Source organism: Phalangium opilio, unplaced genomic scaffold (assembly GCF_054372755.1).
Source record: "Phalangium opilio isolate 3A_F unplaced genomic scaffold, DU_Popi_V2 ptg000070l_1, whole genome shotgun sequence".
In the NCBI taxonomy this organism is placed as follows: domain Eukaryota; kingdom Metazoa; phylum Arthropoda; class Arachnida; order Opiliones; family Phalangiidae; genus Phalangium; species Phalangium opilio.
In genome coordinates, this window is record NW_028324182.1 from 3,604,638 (window position 1) to 3,618,715 (window position 14,078).

At 37.0% G+C, this 14,078-nt stretch overlaps 1 protein-coding gene across 2 annotated transcripts in view; it reads right to left on the reverse strand.

The window, feature by feature from the left end:
• Positions 1-14,078, reverse strand: part of zip (myosin heavy chain 10) — a 32,138-nt gene that overhangs the window by 17,311 nt on the left and 749 nt on the right. For both annotated transcript variants that reach the window (XM_089842511.1, XM_089842512.1), the window contains exon 2: positions 9,218-9,374. In XM_089842511.1, coding sequence (XP_089698637.1) covers positions 9,218-9,374 — 157 coding nt within the window. The remainder of the gene's footprint in view (positions 1-9,217; positions 9,375-14,078) is intronic.

Here is a 14,078-nt window from a genome sequence, read left to right on the forward strand (position 1 = left end):
GAGTAATAATAGAAAAACTTTAATTAAAGATCCGCATTACTGCAACTGCCCTTATAAAATATTTGAAACTATGACATTTGTAAATGGGAAGAAAACAAGATGGCCCAAGGGCCTTGATAGTAGCCACATCGTTATCTATTTAATTTAGCAAATAAATAAAAAACCCAAACATACAAATTCAGAAGTATCCGACCCCACAGATTAAGAGGTACCCCACCCCACATCACCCCGACATTTTAGAGATAAACTAAACGATGAAAACTCGAATGTTTTATCGAGTCTCTATGGCTCAGTGGTAGCGTGTCTTACTACTGCGTGAGCGACCCGGGTTCGAATCCCGGCTGAGACCAAGAAACTTTTTATTAAAATAAATTCGCTAACCGAGCTCAGTTACCCCTATTGGTGGGTTGAGGTACTATCGAGTTCCTTTTAAGCTAAAATCTAACGATAACGAAAGCGACAACTCCGGCCACAACTACTATTACTACTACTGCTACGGCTCGGGTCAAACTAAGAGCCACATCGTATACTACGATGGGGATGTGGCAAAAAATACAACCACTTTTACATCAAAAGTCAGGAGGGTGGGGGCTTCTGATGCCGCGAATACTTAGTCAGGGGGATGGAATTCATCACCATATCCTACACCACCACACCGGTCCCTGACGTTGGTAAAAAGATAGTCAAAATATTTCGCATAGTAAAGGAAAGAAAAGATATTCCAAGATATCGCCGGAATGTTTGTAAGAAGTTAGGTTAGACCTAGCGTAAAAAAATTCCCTCAGGCTAAGTAAGATAAAATGTGTTTTTTTTTCTTCCTAGTCTTTCTGAGTAAGGTAGGGGAAAGATGAGACAGACTTGACTGACTCTACCCTGATCTTGGAAGGAGAGGTAATGTCAAGAAGCGATATCTAGTTTACTAGGGAGAAGCTTTAAGGTGCCTAAGTATTCGCGCGCCATAATCCCAGTCCCCCCTTTCAAAACACAAGGGGGGACGTAAAAGGACGCCGGGCTATTTCGTCTCTCCTCAGTCGGAAAATACGTAATTTTCGTCGCGCTGACGTGAGTTTTCAAGAACCAATGAGATGCTGGTTGTAATTTAGAGCCGGCGGGGATTAACTCCATCCAGACCTACGTTTGGACTGGAGATAAAAATGTAAATGTGGCGAATTTATAGAGTAATGCCAGTTCTACGTATGCAAACGTCATACCTTCTATCTCTTAGCTCAGTGTCATCCCCTACCAGGCGCGTACAGTATCCCCTCTTACAAAAGCGCGCCTAGAGGGAGGGATACACAGTCTATTCCCCTCTCAACCGACACTGCTCTATACCTTCTCCCTAGTAAACTAGATATCGCTTCTTGGTAAGGTAGGGAAGAAAAACCCCTAAGAATTTAGATATTAGGGGAAAAGAAAATGCATAGGAACTGACTCCCTCTCCAAATGATCTTGAACCAAATAATCTAAAAGCTTACATCATATTTTAACTAAGAGGTAAAATAATTTCGCAGTTCGTCAGAGTAAGTTATTTTAAGCAGGTTCTTGCGACGGAGGGAGAAACCATTCGAAAAATAAGTGTAAAACAAAACTTCGGAAGTTCAATTCTAATAATTAGTTTGAAGAGATTGTCTAATCACTCTAAGTGGACGGGGGTGGTCCAAAAATGAATTTTGTTAGAAACTTTATTTACTCAAGATCTGTTTGATACAGACGCGAGTCTTAAGTACTGTAGGAAAGAAGACAATTTTATCTACGACTCCTTAAAAGCGTTTCCTAAAAGCGTCTAAATTTCAAGGGTTGTAAAGTCTCAAAGTTTGGTTATAAGTTATAACGTAAGTTCTTAAGATATGTTCCGTAAGTTTGTCACTGGTTACTGAGAGCTTGTCATGAAGTGACGTAGGTCATAGATTCAAGTAAAGCGACGCCTGGTGAGGACCTGTCAAAGGCTTAGTACAGACTAAATAGGAAGATTGACTGCAAAACTACAGTTAGTCAATTCTCGCTTGTCGTTCTCGAACTAGCCCGAACTGTAAGTCTCTAGCATTAGGAAGTATAGTTAGTGTCAGACTTATGGAACGTATCTTATAAACTTATGCTATAACCACTATGTCTCCAGGATTTGCAACAATGCCTTCAGTGTTCGAGAATCACCTTCATAGATTATAATATTTATGTGGACTTTTAAATTCACAAAACGAAGTAATAAATCCTCCTTAGAGTATGTATGACTCACTTATTTCAAAAACAAAAAAAATGTTAGGTAGAGAGGGGGGAGCTCGTAAAATACAAAGGATGAAAAAACATCCTAAATTTTAATACTCGTGTATACCCATATACATCAAAATAAAACAAATTGCTGCCAATGATATGGGCAAATCACCAAAACTACAGGTACAAAACGACTAGGATATACTTTCCATTTCACCGTAACATTTTACACCCAACACCACAACACGTAGGTTCGAAACAACTACGCGTTTAGTTGGAAGAAAATAGGGTCAAACCAATCAATCAGCAAAACGATACTCTACACTGAAAAACGGTCTAAAAACAGCGGTAATCCTTAACAAAGGCAGTTTATTGTTTAGAAACCAATAAAAGGAGGTCGTGTTTATGGCTGTTGCTAACTTCCCAAGTACCTTAAAGGCCGACTTCCAGCGAGAAAAGAGTTCTGGCGAACTGAAAACCGAGCATCGAGACTAACAATGAAGCCCCGCTGGGTCAAAAGTTGGAAGTGTTCTCGCTAACTGAAAGCCATGCAATGTGGTTCTAGCGAATTGAAGATAAACAATAGAAATCCTTTTAAATTTATTTCCTCTCGAATTTTTGCTTTCTCCTGAAGGACATTCTCTATTGCGTATCTTCTGTTCGCTAGAACCATATTGCACGGCTTTCACTTAGCTAGAACCCTTCCAACTTTTGACCCAGCGGGGATTCGAAAAACGGCACGGTCGCTCCATTCTTAGTCTCTTTGCTCGGTTTTCAGTTCGCCAGAAATCTTTTCGCTGCTGGAAGTCGGCCTTTAAACAGCAGGAAGGGGTTCTATTTTGTTATTTTACTCGTTGAATTTCATCTTACTCATTAGTAAGCGAGAGACCCATCCATAAACGGCAATAAAACGTACCCCAAAAAAGGCAAAAATTTATTTTTAAAATGCGCAGGGGAGATAAGTGCATTAAAAACAATATCGCTCTGGATAAAATTGATACAATATTAATAACCATATATGGATACGAAGAGCACAATAAGTAAACTAGGGCGACGCGTTACCCTTTTTAAAGATTGGTTAGCAGGATACGGTCGAAATTTTTGATTTCATCATGAGTGTATAAAAACATTTAGACAGGAAAGTAATGACTTGACGTATTAAGAGCGTTAGGGGGTGGGGTTATCTCTGTTTAAGCGCGGAAAACCATCTATTTAAATGTTCATCAAGAAAGGACTAATACACGATGATTTCTTTTCGAAATACAATAAAACGTTTTTGCCCTTAGGGGTTTATAGAGTAGTGGCACTCCATGTTTACTACCCATAGAGGTTAATACAGTCAAGGGCAAGTAGGTGCCATTACTCTATAGTAAAAGATCCGATAGAAACTTTATATACAAAAGGTTTACGTAATGAAAAATTGGAGAAAAAAAAAATCGGGACGTATAAAATAATGGTCCATCCGACAATTCGGCGACACAGAAATAAAAGAGTTCAGGTCCTTTTAGGGATTTGTTTAGTTTAAAAGTGTGTGCTGCTTTACTAAACTCTAGTAACGTAGGACCTCAAGGATTTGATATTTTTTGACACCCATAAGTAAGGGTAAAGATATGATGAAAGATAATTTGTATGTTAGATAATTTTAATCCACATTATTGACTATCTGACACGTTACGTTTAACAATGGCTTGTTAGAAACAACCAAAAAATGTCAGTAACTTTTTCAGCTATCAAATAAATCTAGTTTAATGTTTATCTAACAGTTCTAACCCGATGGAAACATGGAAAGGTCAACTTTCGCCTATTTTATTTATTTCAAATTTCATTTAGTCCATTTGCCACAGAAATAGTTAAGCCTAATTTCATTTAGTCCATTTGCCACAGAAATAGTTAAGCCTAATTTCACGTAGTCCATTTGCCACAGAAATAGTTAAGCCTAATATCATGTAGTCCATTTGCCACAGAAATAGTTAAGCCTAATATCATGTAGTCCATTTGCCACAGAAATAGTTAAGCCTAATATCATGTAGTCCATTTGCCACAGAAATAGTTAAGCCTAATATCATGTAGTCCATTTGCCACAGAAATAGTTAAGCCTAATATCATGTAGTCCATTTGCCACAGAAATAGTTAAGCCTAATATCATGTAGTCCATTTGCCACAGAAATAGTTAAGCCTAATATCATGTAGTCCATTTGCCACAGAAATAGTTAAGCCTAATTTCATGTAGTCCATTTGCCACAGAAATAGTTAAGCCTAATTTCACGTAGTCCATTTGCCACAGAAATAGTTAAGCCTAATATCATGTAGTCCATTTGCCACAGAAATAGTTAAGCCTAATATCATGTAGTCCATTTGCCACAGAAATAGTTAAGCCTAATATCATGTAGTCCATTTGCCACAGAAATAGTTAAGCCTAATATCATGTAGTCCATTTGCCACAGAAATAGTTAAGCCTAATTTCATGTAGTCCATTTGCCACAGAAATAGTTAAGCCTAATATCATGTAGTCCATTTGCCACAAAGAAATAGTTAAGCCTAATTTCATGTAGTCCATTTGCCACAGAAATAGTTAAGCCTAATTTCATGTAGTCCATTTGCCACAGAAATAGTTAAGCCTAATTTCACGTAGTCCATTTGCCACAGAAATAGTTAAGCCTAATATCATGTAGTCCATTTGCCACAGAAATAGTTAAGCCTAATATCATGTAGTCCATTTGCCACAGAAATAGTTAAGCCTAATATCATGTAGTCCATTTGCCACAGAAATAGTTAAGCCTAATTTCATGTAGTCCATTTGCCACAGAAATAGTTAAGCCTAATTTCATGTAGTCCATTTGCCACAGAAATAGTTAAGCCTAATATCATGTAGTCCATTTGCCACAGAAATAGTTAAGCCTAATTTCATGTAGTCCATTTGCCACAGAAATAGTTAAGCCTAATTTCATGTAGTCCATTTGCCACAGAAATAGTTAAGCCTAATATCATGTAGTCCATTTGCCACAAAGAAATAGTTAAGAATAATTTCATGTAGTCCATTTGCCACAGAAATAGTTAAGCCTAATTTCATGTAGTCCATTTGCCACAGAAATAGTTAAGCCTCAGCTCCCCAAATATTTGGTACCCATTTAAATTCAATATGTCCCCAATTTCGAGTATTTTTGATAAGGTTTAAAAATGGTAATTTTATTATAAATTATCGGTGTTTGAACCCTTGAAGGAGAGAGGATCTCGATGCCATATAGGGGCAGCTTATGTAATAAATACTGGGAAACAGACTTCTCTAGCTTCAGGAAGCCAACTTCCCCCAAACATCTCCCCCTTCTCTCCCCAGCATGTCAGAGAGTAGAGTAAATTTATTTAGAATTTTTTATCTACGCTGGAGACTCGTGGTGATGTTGAAATAATAATATACAAAAAATACAAGGGCCTCCACGCTAAAATGTAAAAACAACAGGAAGGTTTTTTTTCTTCTTGTTCCTTAAAATCCTTATTCATCCATTCCATCTATGGAGATTATACACGCTTAAATAACAGGCCTACGTCCGTTTTTCACGCTGAATCCAAACAATGAAGTCTAATATTTAGCGCCTAGAATCATAAGTTACGTTCCATAAGTTTGTCTCTGGTTACAAACTGGAGCTGGTCATGGAGTGACGTAGGTAGATCATAGATTGTAGTAAAGCGACGCCTGTTGACTGGGGCGTTGTCAAAGGCTTAGTACACACAAAATTTAATAAGATGGACTGCAAAATTAACCAAGTGTCGTTCTCAAACTACAGGGTTCATACAACTTTTGGAAAACAAATTTCCCTGAGATTTCCAGTCCCTGAATTTCCCAGGTTTTTCCCGTATATGGAGTATCCTATGGAGTATCCTATGGAGCAAATGTTAACGAAGGAGGGGGGCGGCGGCAAATATGACTATTACATAATCAAAGGACATCCCGGATCTCTAATATAACCAGAGTTATGAGCCTCCAAAGTACAGTGTAATGTTAATCCTATGGAAAGTATGTTTATGAGCATTTTACTTAATTACTCGGCCCCTGTTTGACACAAATTTTACTAAAAATTCGAAATTTCCCTGAGGTTTTTGTCAACTATTTATTTCCCTGATTTTTCCAGGTTTGTATGAACCCCGAACTAGCTAGAGCTGAAAGTCTCTAGCATTACGCATAGATTAGGTAGTGTCATACTTATGGAATATCTTATAAACCTATGCTACAATGAATAGGCTAATATTTTTCATCATTATAACAATAAGGCTTAGCCGTTAAAAAAAACGAATAATTCTTTTCCCCTAAATAAAGAATCATCTCTAATACCTTATAACCCAGACAATAAGAATCAAAACAAAGTAGATAATTCTAATAATCAAGCTACGGTCTTTAATTAAAAATATTTTTTTTTCTTTTTCTTGCTAAACGATTTTTGGCGCGACGTTGTTATAACCTCTAAAAATTTAACGCCCGAAGCCAAAACACCACACTGAAAACCGGAACTTTCAATGCTTTCCCCAAAGACTTTTTAGCTCCAAAAAATGTTGTGGGCGTTGGAGATGAAAGAAAAAACAGTAATATCCAAGCCAAAAGGTTTTTGGCGCGCAAAAAGGATGTCGAGGCTCAACAGCGAGTTTACTCTTATTGCATAAATATTGGTTTTTGATTTTAAAGTTTCTAGTTAGGCTTAAGTTAAAGGAAAAGTTGGGTAACATAGCATTATACCTTAAAAGAACAGCCTTTTCCAGGGGTTGCCACGGAATTTTCAGAACCAAATTACCTGACCTTTTTAGGCCGAAAGTGTAAATGTTTACAGCACGCTTTAAGTGCTTATAATTAAATAAACTATCTACATCAAATTTTCCAATGTATTTGTTGCACCAAAATTATTAAGAAACTTTTTAACTATAAATAACAGCCTAAGAGATTTTTTTAAAGGCATTTACTTTACAAAAACAATTCTAGACATTTTTAAGGATTGCTCTAGAGTTTTCTGTGTTAAGAGAGGATGAGAAAATTTCATTACTCTTTCAATAAAGACGTATCCCCAGAAATTTTACCCACTAAAATCAAATTCCCTGACTTTCCTGAAATTTTTAAAATCCCCCGACTTTTCCCTAACCTTTTCGGCCCATTTTTAAATTCCCCGACTTCTCCAGGTTTTCCCTGACCCGAGGAAACCCTGTTTTCTAAATATAAAATGATAAATTATTAAAAAAAAAAGATTTATTATTATTAAATAATTAGCAATTAATAGTCTTCAAATCGAGGACTACTGCGCCGCCATTCGTTTAGTGGTGTCTGCTAAACCGAAGTTCTTAGCCCTACAGGATTGGTTGAATTCTGACAGGCTGGTTCGGGATAGCAGACGCCACTATACCAATGGCGAATGGCGCAGTAGTCCTCGGTTTTAACATTTAAATGCAAATTATTTTGTAATAAAAGATCATTTATTTTCATTAATATTTGACTCCATTTATATTTATGACAAGGCCGTTCTTTTAAGGTATAACGTTATGTTACCCTAACTTTTCCTTTAAAGAAGGTGCAGTGTCATTATCCATAATCGAATTCAAACAGTAACATAACTAAGCCTAATTATTAGTCTACTTCTAACGAAAACTCTACAGAGCGTATCTTTTCTTTTAAGAATAAACTGCTAAGGGGGGGGGGGGGCGTCGACCGGAACTACGTCATTTTTAATAAAGGAAGCGGCCTTTTTATGCCTACGATATTTACAAGGCATGAAAGAATAGATTTTTCAGGCTAATAAACCCATTTCATGGGTCTCTCTCTCTCTCTCTCTGGTTGGGAGAAGATCAGCGTGGGTGATTTTATTCCCAAAGTTTTTTCTAGCGCAACACTTGAACGGAGGCTGAGGGGGATTGGGGGGAGAGAGAGAGAAAGAACGAAAAGCCTGTTTCTTATCTATTAACAGAAAAAAAGTACTTTTTCCAGGCCAGGAAGAGACTAACATTTACATTTTTTTCAACCCCTTCTTTTCATAATATCCGCGTAAAAGTACCGGATACATCTACTTGAAGATGTGTCACCTTGACACCGCAAATTGACAAGTTACAGCAAAAGCTAAAAATTCCCCCTGAACAAATGTCCCATCAACAAATTGAATGAAAACTATTTTTAGTCAACAACTGTGTTTGCTATCTTCAGGGTACAAGATATTTCTTGAAATTTATACCAGCTAAGTTTAAACTAAGACATAAACAGGGTTCGTACGAAATTTTTACAATGAAAATCCCTGACTTTTCCAGGTTATCCCTGACCAAATGTTGCCTATATCCCTGACCATTTTAAGGTGTTTACCAGACCCAACTTCATCACACCTGGCTCATATTTAGCATTGCATGAAGAATGTTTTGATATGTCAAACAAAATCTCTGACATATCCCTGACTTTTTAGGAAAATGTTTTAAATCTCTGACATATCCCTGACTTTTTAGGAAAATGTTTTAAATCTCTGACATATCCCTGACTTTTTAGGAAAATGTTTTAAATCTCTGACATATCCCTGACTTTTTAGGAAAATGTTTTAAATCTCTGACATATCCCTGACTTTTTAGGAAAATGTTTTAAATCCCTGACTTATCCCTGACTTTTTCCCCTATTTTCCATATCCCTGACTTATCCAGGTTATCCAGGATATCCAGGTTCCGTACGAACCCTGATAAATGGAGTGTGATATCTTAAAGACAACACGTGGCCATCCACGTCTACGAATTCATTTAGCAACCAACTTTCACTATCTAAGCCTAACTTCCGTGGTTTTGATTCAAATATGGTTGCTATTGCAATTTTAATATTGAGCATCATCACAAGGGATGAAACGACATGATTTAAGAAAAGTTTCGTTTCACAACCCTCTCATATAGCTAAGCCTAACGAAAACCTAACCTAAGCCTAACGCACAGTAAATAATATGGGGGGGGGGTCAGGTTGCCGTCATGCTGTTGCTAATTTTAATAATCGGAAATTAAATTTGATATTTACCTTGCAGCATGCTTCTGTAGGCTCCATCAGTAACAGCGAAAATATGTGGTGGAACTTCGTGGCGTTTCTTCCCTTTGTATAATTCTATCACTTTTTCCGTGTAAATGGGTAATTTCTTATAAGGATTGACCACCACGCAGAAAAGGCCCGAATAAGTCTACAAAATACAAAAGAAAAAATAGTATCAGAAACAGAGTCAACGTGTTAATCTCCAATCTTAATTACCCTTTGACCTTTGAGATACAAAGATAACCCCAAAAAATCTGGCAATAACAATTTAAAAGCCAACAAAGATAAGAAGCACTTAGAATCCGCGATCTTATCTTTGTCTCATGTGAATTTATTAAAACCCATATGCCCTGATAAATGTCAAAGAGGAACCTTTTGATGTTAATTTTGAAACGTACACAAAAAAAAAACCACACTTCCCAAATATTACACCACTTGTAAAAGAAAGATAAAAAATTTGCAGAACAAGTTGATGCGTCGCTCGCGTGTAATAAGAACTTCCATCAAAATTATATAAAGAATGGGTAGATTTTACTGATGACTAATATTTTTGTAGCACCCTAGAAGCTAAGGCACTCGGCGTTGCCCGTCAGCCCGTCATAACATTTTTTATTACTTTTCACGCGGACATTATTCCATAAAGAAGGGTTTTTAAATTTCTAGCCACCATTTAAAAACATGGCAACAAATCGAACCCGAAAGACCGTTCAGCCCGTCTATAGGTTAAGGGAAATCAGTGTACTAAATATTTGCGAAATCGGTTGAAGCGCGCGGACTTTGTTGCACAGAGAAGATTTTTTCCATTTCTGGTCGCCATTTTTTAAGATGGCGTCGGATTGGAAAAATCTTTCTTAGTACGCGCCTACTACTTATGAGTAACGTTCCTGCAAATTTTCAGCCTTCTAGGGCAAGCGGTTTGGGCTGGGTGTTGATTATTAGTCAGTCAGTCAGGACTTTGATTTATATAGATATAGATTTCGAAAAAAGGGACTAATTTCCTAAGGGGTTTTTTAATTAAAAACGAGGCGGTACCTTTCACCCTCTGATGGGGAGTTAAAAACAATTTTCACTGAAAAAGAAAATCTTTCTTTTGTCTCCCGCAGGCTTAGGGCTAACCGTCGAAAAATACTTTTCTTTATAACCCAATTTAAAGGTTACTCAAGTAATATAAGGGGGTGACGTTAATAGCCCAGGGATTTCAAACAATTATGTATCGGAACAGGGTGGGGAAAGAAAATAGTAGTCATTCAACCTTCCTGAAGTTTCCAAGAGATAGTAAACGTCACGGATTTTATACAGAAATAAATTTGTTTCACATCAAAGCAATATTTCAGTATCGTTAATTGAATGACGAAACCCGGTTGTTACTTCGCCAGAATAAAACAAATTTCTTGCATATAAAACATTTTTTTAACATCTAATTAGGACTCCAAATTCCAATATCACCGATGATATTTCCATATTCTAACATAAACCCAACAGGGTTCATACAACTTTTGGAAAACAAATTTCCCTGAGTTTCCCAGGTTTTCCCCCATATACTTCCCTGAATTTTCCAGGTTTTTCCCGTATATGGAGTATCCTATGGAGCAAATGTTAACGGAGGGGGGGGGGCAAATAGGACTATAACATAATCAAAGGACATCCCAGTATCTCTAATATAACCAGAGTTACGACCCTCCAAAGTTTAGTGTAATGTTAATCCTATGGAGGGGGTATGTTCACGAACATGCTTAATCACTCGGCCCCTGTTTGACGCAAATTTCCCTGAATTTTACTAAAAATTCGAAATTTCCCTGAATTTTACTAAAAATTCGAAATTTCCCTGAATTTTACTAAAAATTCGAAATTTCCCTGAATTTTACTAAAAATTCGAAATTTCCCTGAATTTTACTAAAAATTCGAAATTTCCCTGAATTTTACTAAAAATTCGAAATTTCCCTGAATTTTACTAAAAATTCGAAATTTCCCTGAGTTTTTTGTCAACTATTTATTTCCCTGATTTTTCCCGGTTTTCCAGGTTTGTACGAACTCTGAATAGTATTTCGAAGTATCTACTAATATTTCTACGAACCCGTCAAAGGCAGAAACTAAATCCTTCATCAATCGTTAAAATAAGTAAATAATGTAACTGAGTAACGTTATTAACCCTTTAATTTTCACCGATTCTTGTTACCAAATGTAGAGATTTTTTCTTCACGCCAAATAATCTATCCCGGGGAAAGTACCACTGAAGATGAGGGGAAGGCAGGGGAGGTAAAGCATTTTTAGTGGGATGACAGCATTCTGTATTCAATCTTTTTTTACATCCATCGAGATGGAGTCTGGTTAGAATCGGAAGCCAATAAACCCTTCCCCCTCTGCTCAATTCAAGCCTACTCTTTGCTTTCCCCTAGGTGGGGTAAAAACTATAAAAGAACCCCTTTTCTATTCGATCCGTGACGCGCGAGACTCCGTATTATCTCACGGCGTTTATTTTTAACTAAATTACCAGGGACTCAGGAGACCCACGGGATAGGAACAAATAAGCCTACAACAGAGTTTGTAGGGGGTGAGAGACTATGAGACAAAACAAACGAAAATTTATAGTAGCCACGTTGGAAAAAGAGGGGACAACCCCATGGTGCTACATCGTAAAATAAGGTGAATCATTCTTCTTACGAAAAAAATCGAAATCGAAACCTCTGACGTGGATTTTCAAAGAATTTTAACGTACAGGTGGAATTATACCAATAATTATGGTCAAATTAATATTATTTCAAAGATTATCGGCATCATTCTTAACTTAAATCATACAACTTTTGGGAAACAAATTTCCCTGAGATTTCCAGGTTTTTCCCCATACTTTCCCGTATATGGAGTATCCTATGGAGGAAATATTAACGAAGGAGTGGGGGGGGGACAAATAGGACTATCACATAATCAAAGGACATACCCGTATCTCTAGTAGAACCAGAGTTATGAGCCTCCAAAATTTAGTGTAATGTAAATCCTATGGAGGGGGTATGTTTACGAATATTTTCCTTAATTACTCGGCCCCTGTTTGTCGTAGCCCTAAGTTTTTAGTATGATTGTATGGGGGCAAATGGGACTGTAACATACTCAAAGGACATCCCCGTATCTCTAGTAGAACCAGAGTTATGAGCCTCCAAAGTATAGTGTAATGTTAATCCTATGGAGGGGATGTTTACGAACATTTTGTTTAATAACTCAGCCCCTGTTTGACGCAAATTTCCCTTGATTTTACTAAAAATTCTAAATTCCCCCGAGTTTTCCAAGAAGTTTTTGTCAACTATTTATTTCCCTGATTTTTCCAGGTTTTCCATATTTGTATGAACCCTGTCAATCAACCTGTACTTTTTTTAGGCCTACCATGTTCCCGATAAGGCGTTTCCGTTCCCATTAACAGTATTAATTTTTATTCCATAAAATAGAAGCTTATATTAAACGATTTTTCTTGTCAAAGAGGAAATAAAATAGGCTTAACAAAAATACCGCGGCGTCTCCGAGGACAAGTAATAATAATTTCACCCAATTGTTTGTATGACAGAGTTAATTAAAGCTTGTTTTTGACAAGAACCAGGGGAGGCCAAAAAATTACACTGACTAGACCAAGGTCAATATTATGGAAACTAGAGTAACGGGACTAATGACCAATGAAAACAATGGATGACTGGGTAAAATGGTTCTTAATGATGTTAATATACATATTAAAAATTGACTGGAATCATGGTTAATTAATTAAGGGTTCATACAACTTTTGGAAAACAAATTTCCCCGATATTTCCAGGTTTTTCCCGTATATGGAGCAAATGTTAACGAAGGAAGGGGGGGGGTAAATAGGACTATTACATAATCAAAGGACATCCCCGTATCTCTAGTAGAACCAGAGTTATGAGCCTCCAAATTATAGTGTAATGTTAATCCTATGGAGGGTATGTTTAGGAACATTTTGCTTAATTACTCGGCCCCTGTTTGACGCAAATTTCCCTGATTTCCCTGAATTTTACTAAAAATTTGAAATTTCCCTAAGTTTTCCCCTAGGTTTTTGTCAACTATTTATTTCCCTGATTATTCCAGGTTTTCCCTGTTTTTCAGGTTTGTATGAACCCTGATTAATCTTAGAATAATAAACAAAATAAAACTAAATTTCAACTTTCCACTTTGAAAGTTGTATTAATGTACGTCAAATAAACACTTAAAGGCCTTCAAAAAATTGAGGGAGGGCAGGGGGTTTTAACTGGCATTTCAAGTATGGCTTTTTTCGCCAAGTTTACAACAAATTACATTCCACAAGTCTGAAAAGTGGTAGTTATTATGCAAATGTAAAAATGCGCCCTAAATTCTTTGCGAAAACAAATTACTTTTCCTTGGAGTAACAAAATCCAGACAGCCTTTCATTATTATTTAAAATGATACTTTTTAATCTAGAGACGCTGAATTTATCACCAAAGATATGATGAAATAAAGAAATATAAGATTCTATCCGTAGACGGAAAAAAGAAATAGGAAAATTTCTCAAGGGGGTCGTTGCGCGTTATCTAAGCTGTCTTTCTCTTCTCTAGGTTTTTGACAAACTGAGCGGCTTCTTTTTATCCGATAAGCCTTGGTTCTATCATATAAAATTGGGTGGGCAAACAAAAAGGCCAATATTATTGAAGGCGCGGCGGCTGTCTTCTTTTAGCGGGTACTAAGAATGCAATCGAGGGGGGAAACCCATCACCTTGTCTTAGCGGTGAGTAAGAGAACCAAGGGATCGCGGCGACGGAATACCTTGACCCTAGTACGCGGGTTCAGAATACTACGCCCAAGCAAGCTTCTCGGTGTCGTCGGTTTTGACAGTAGGCCTAAC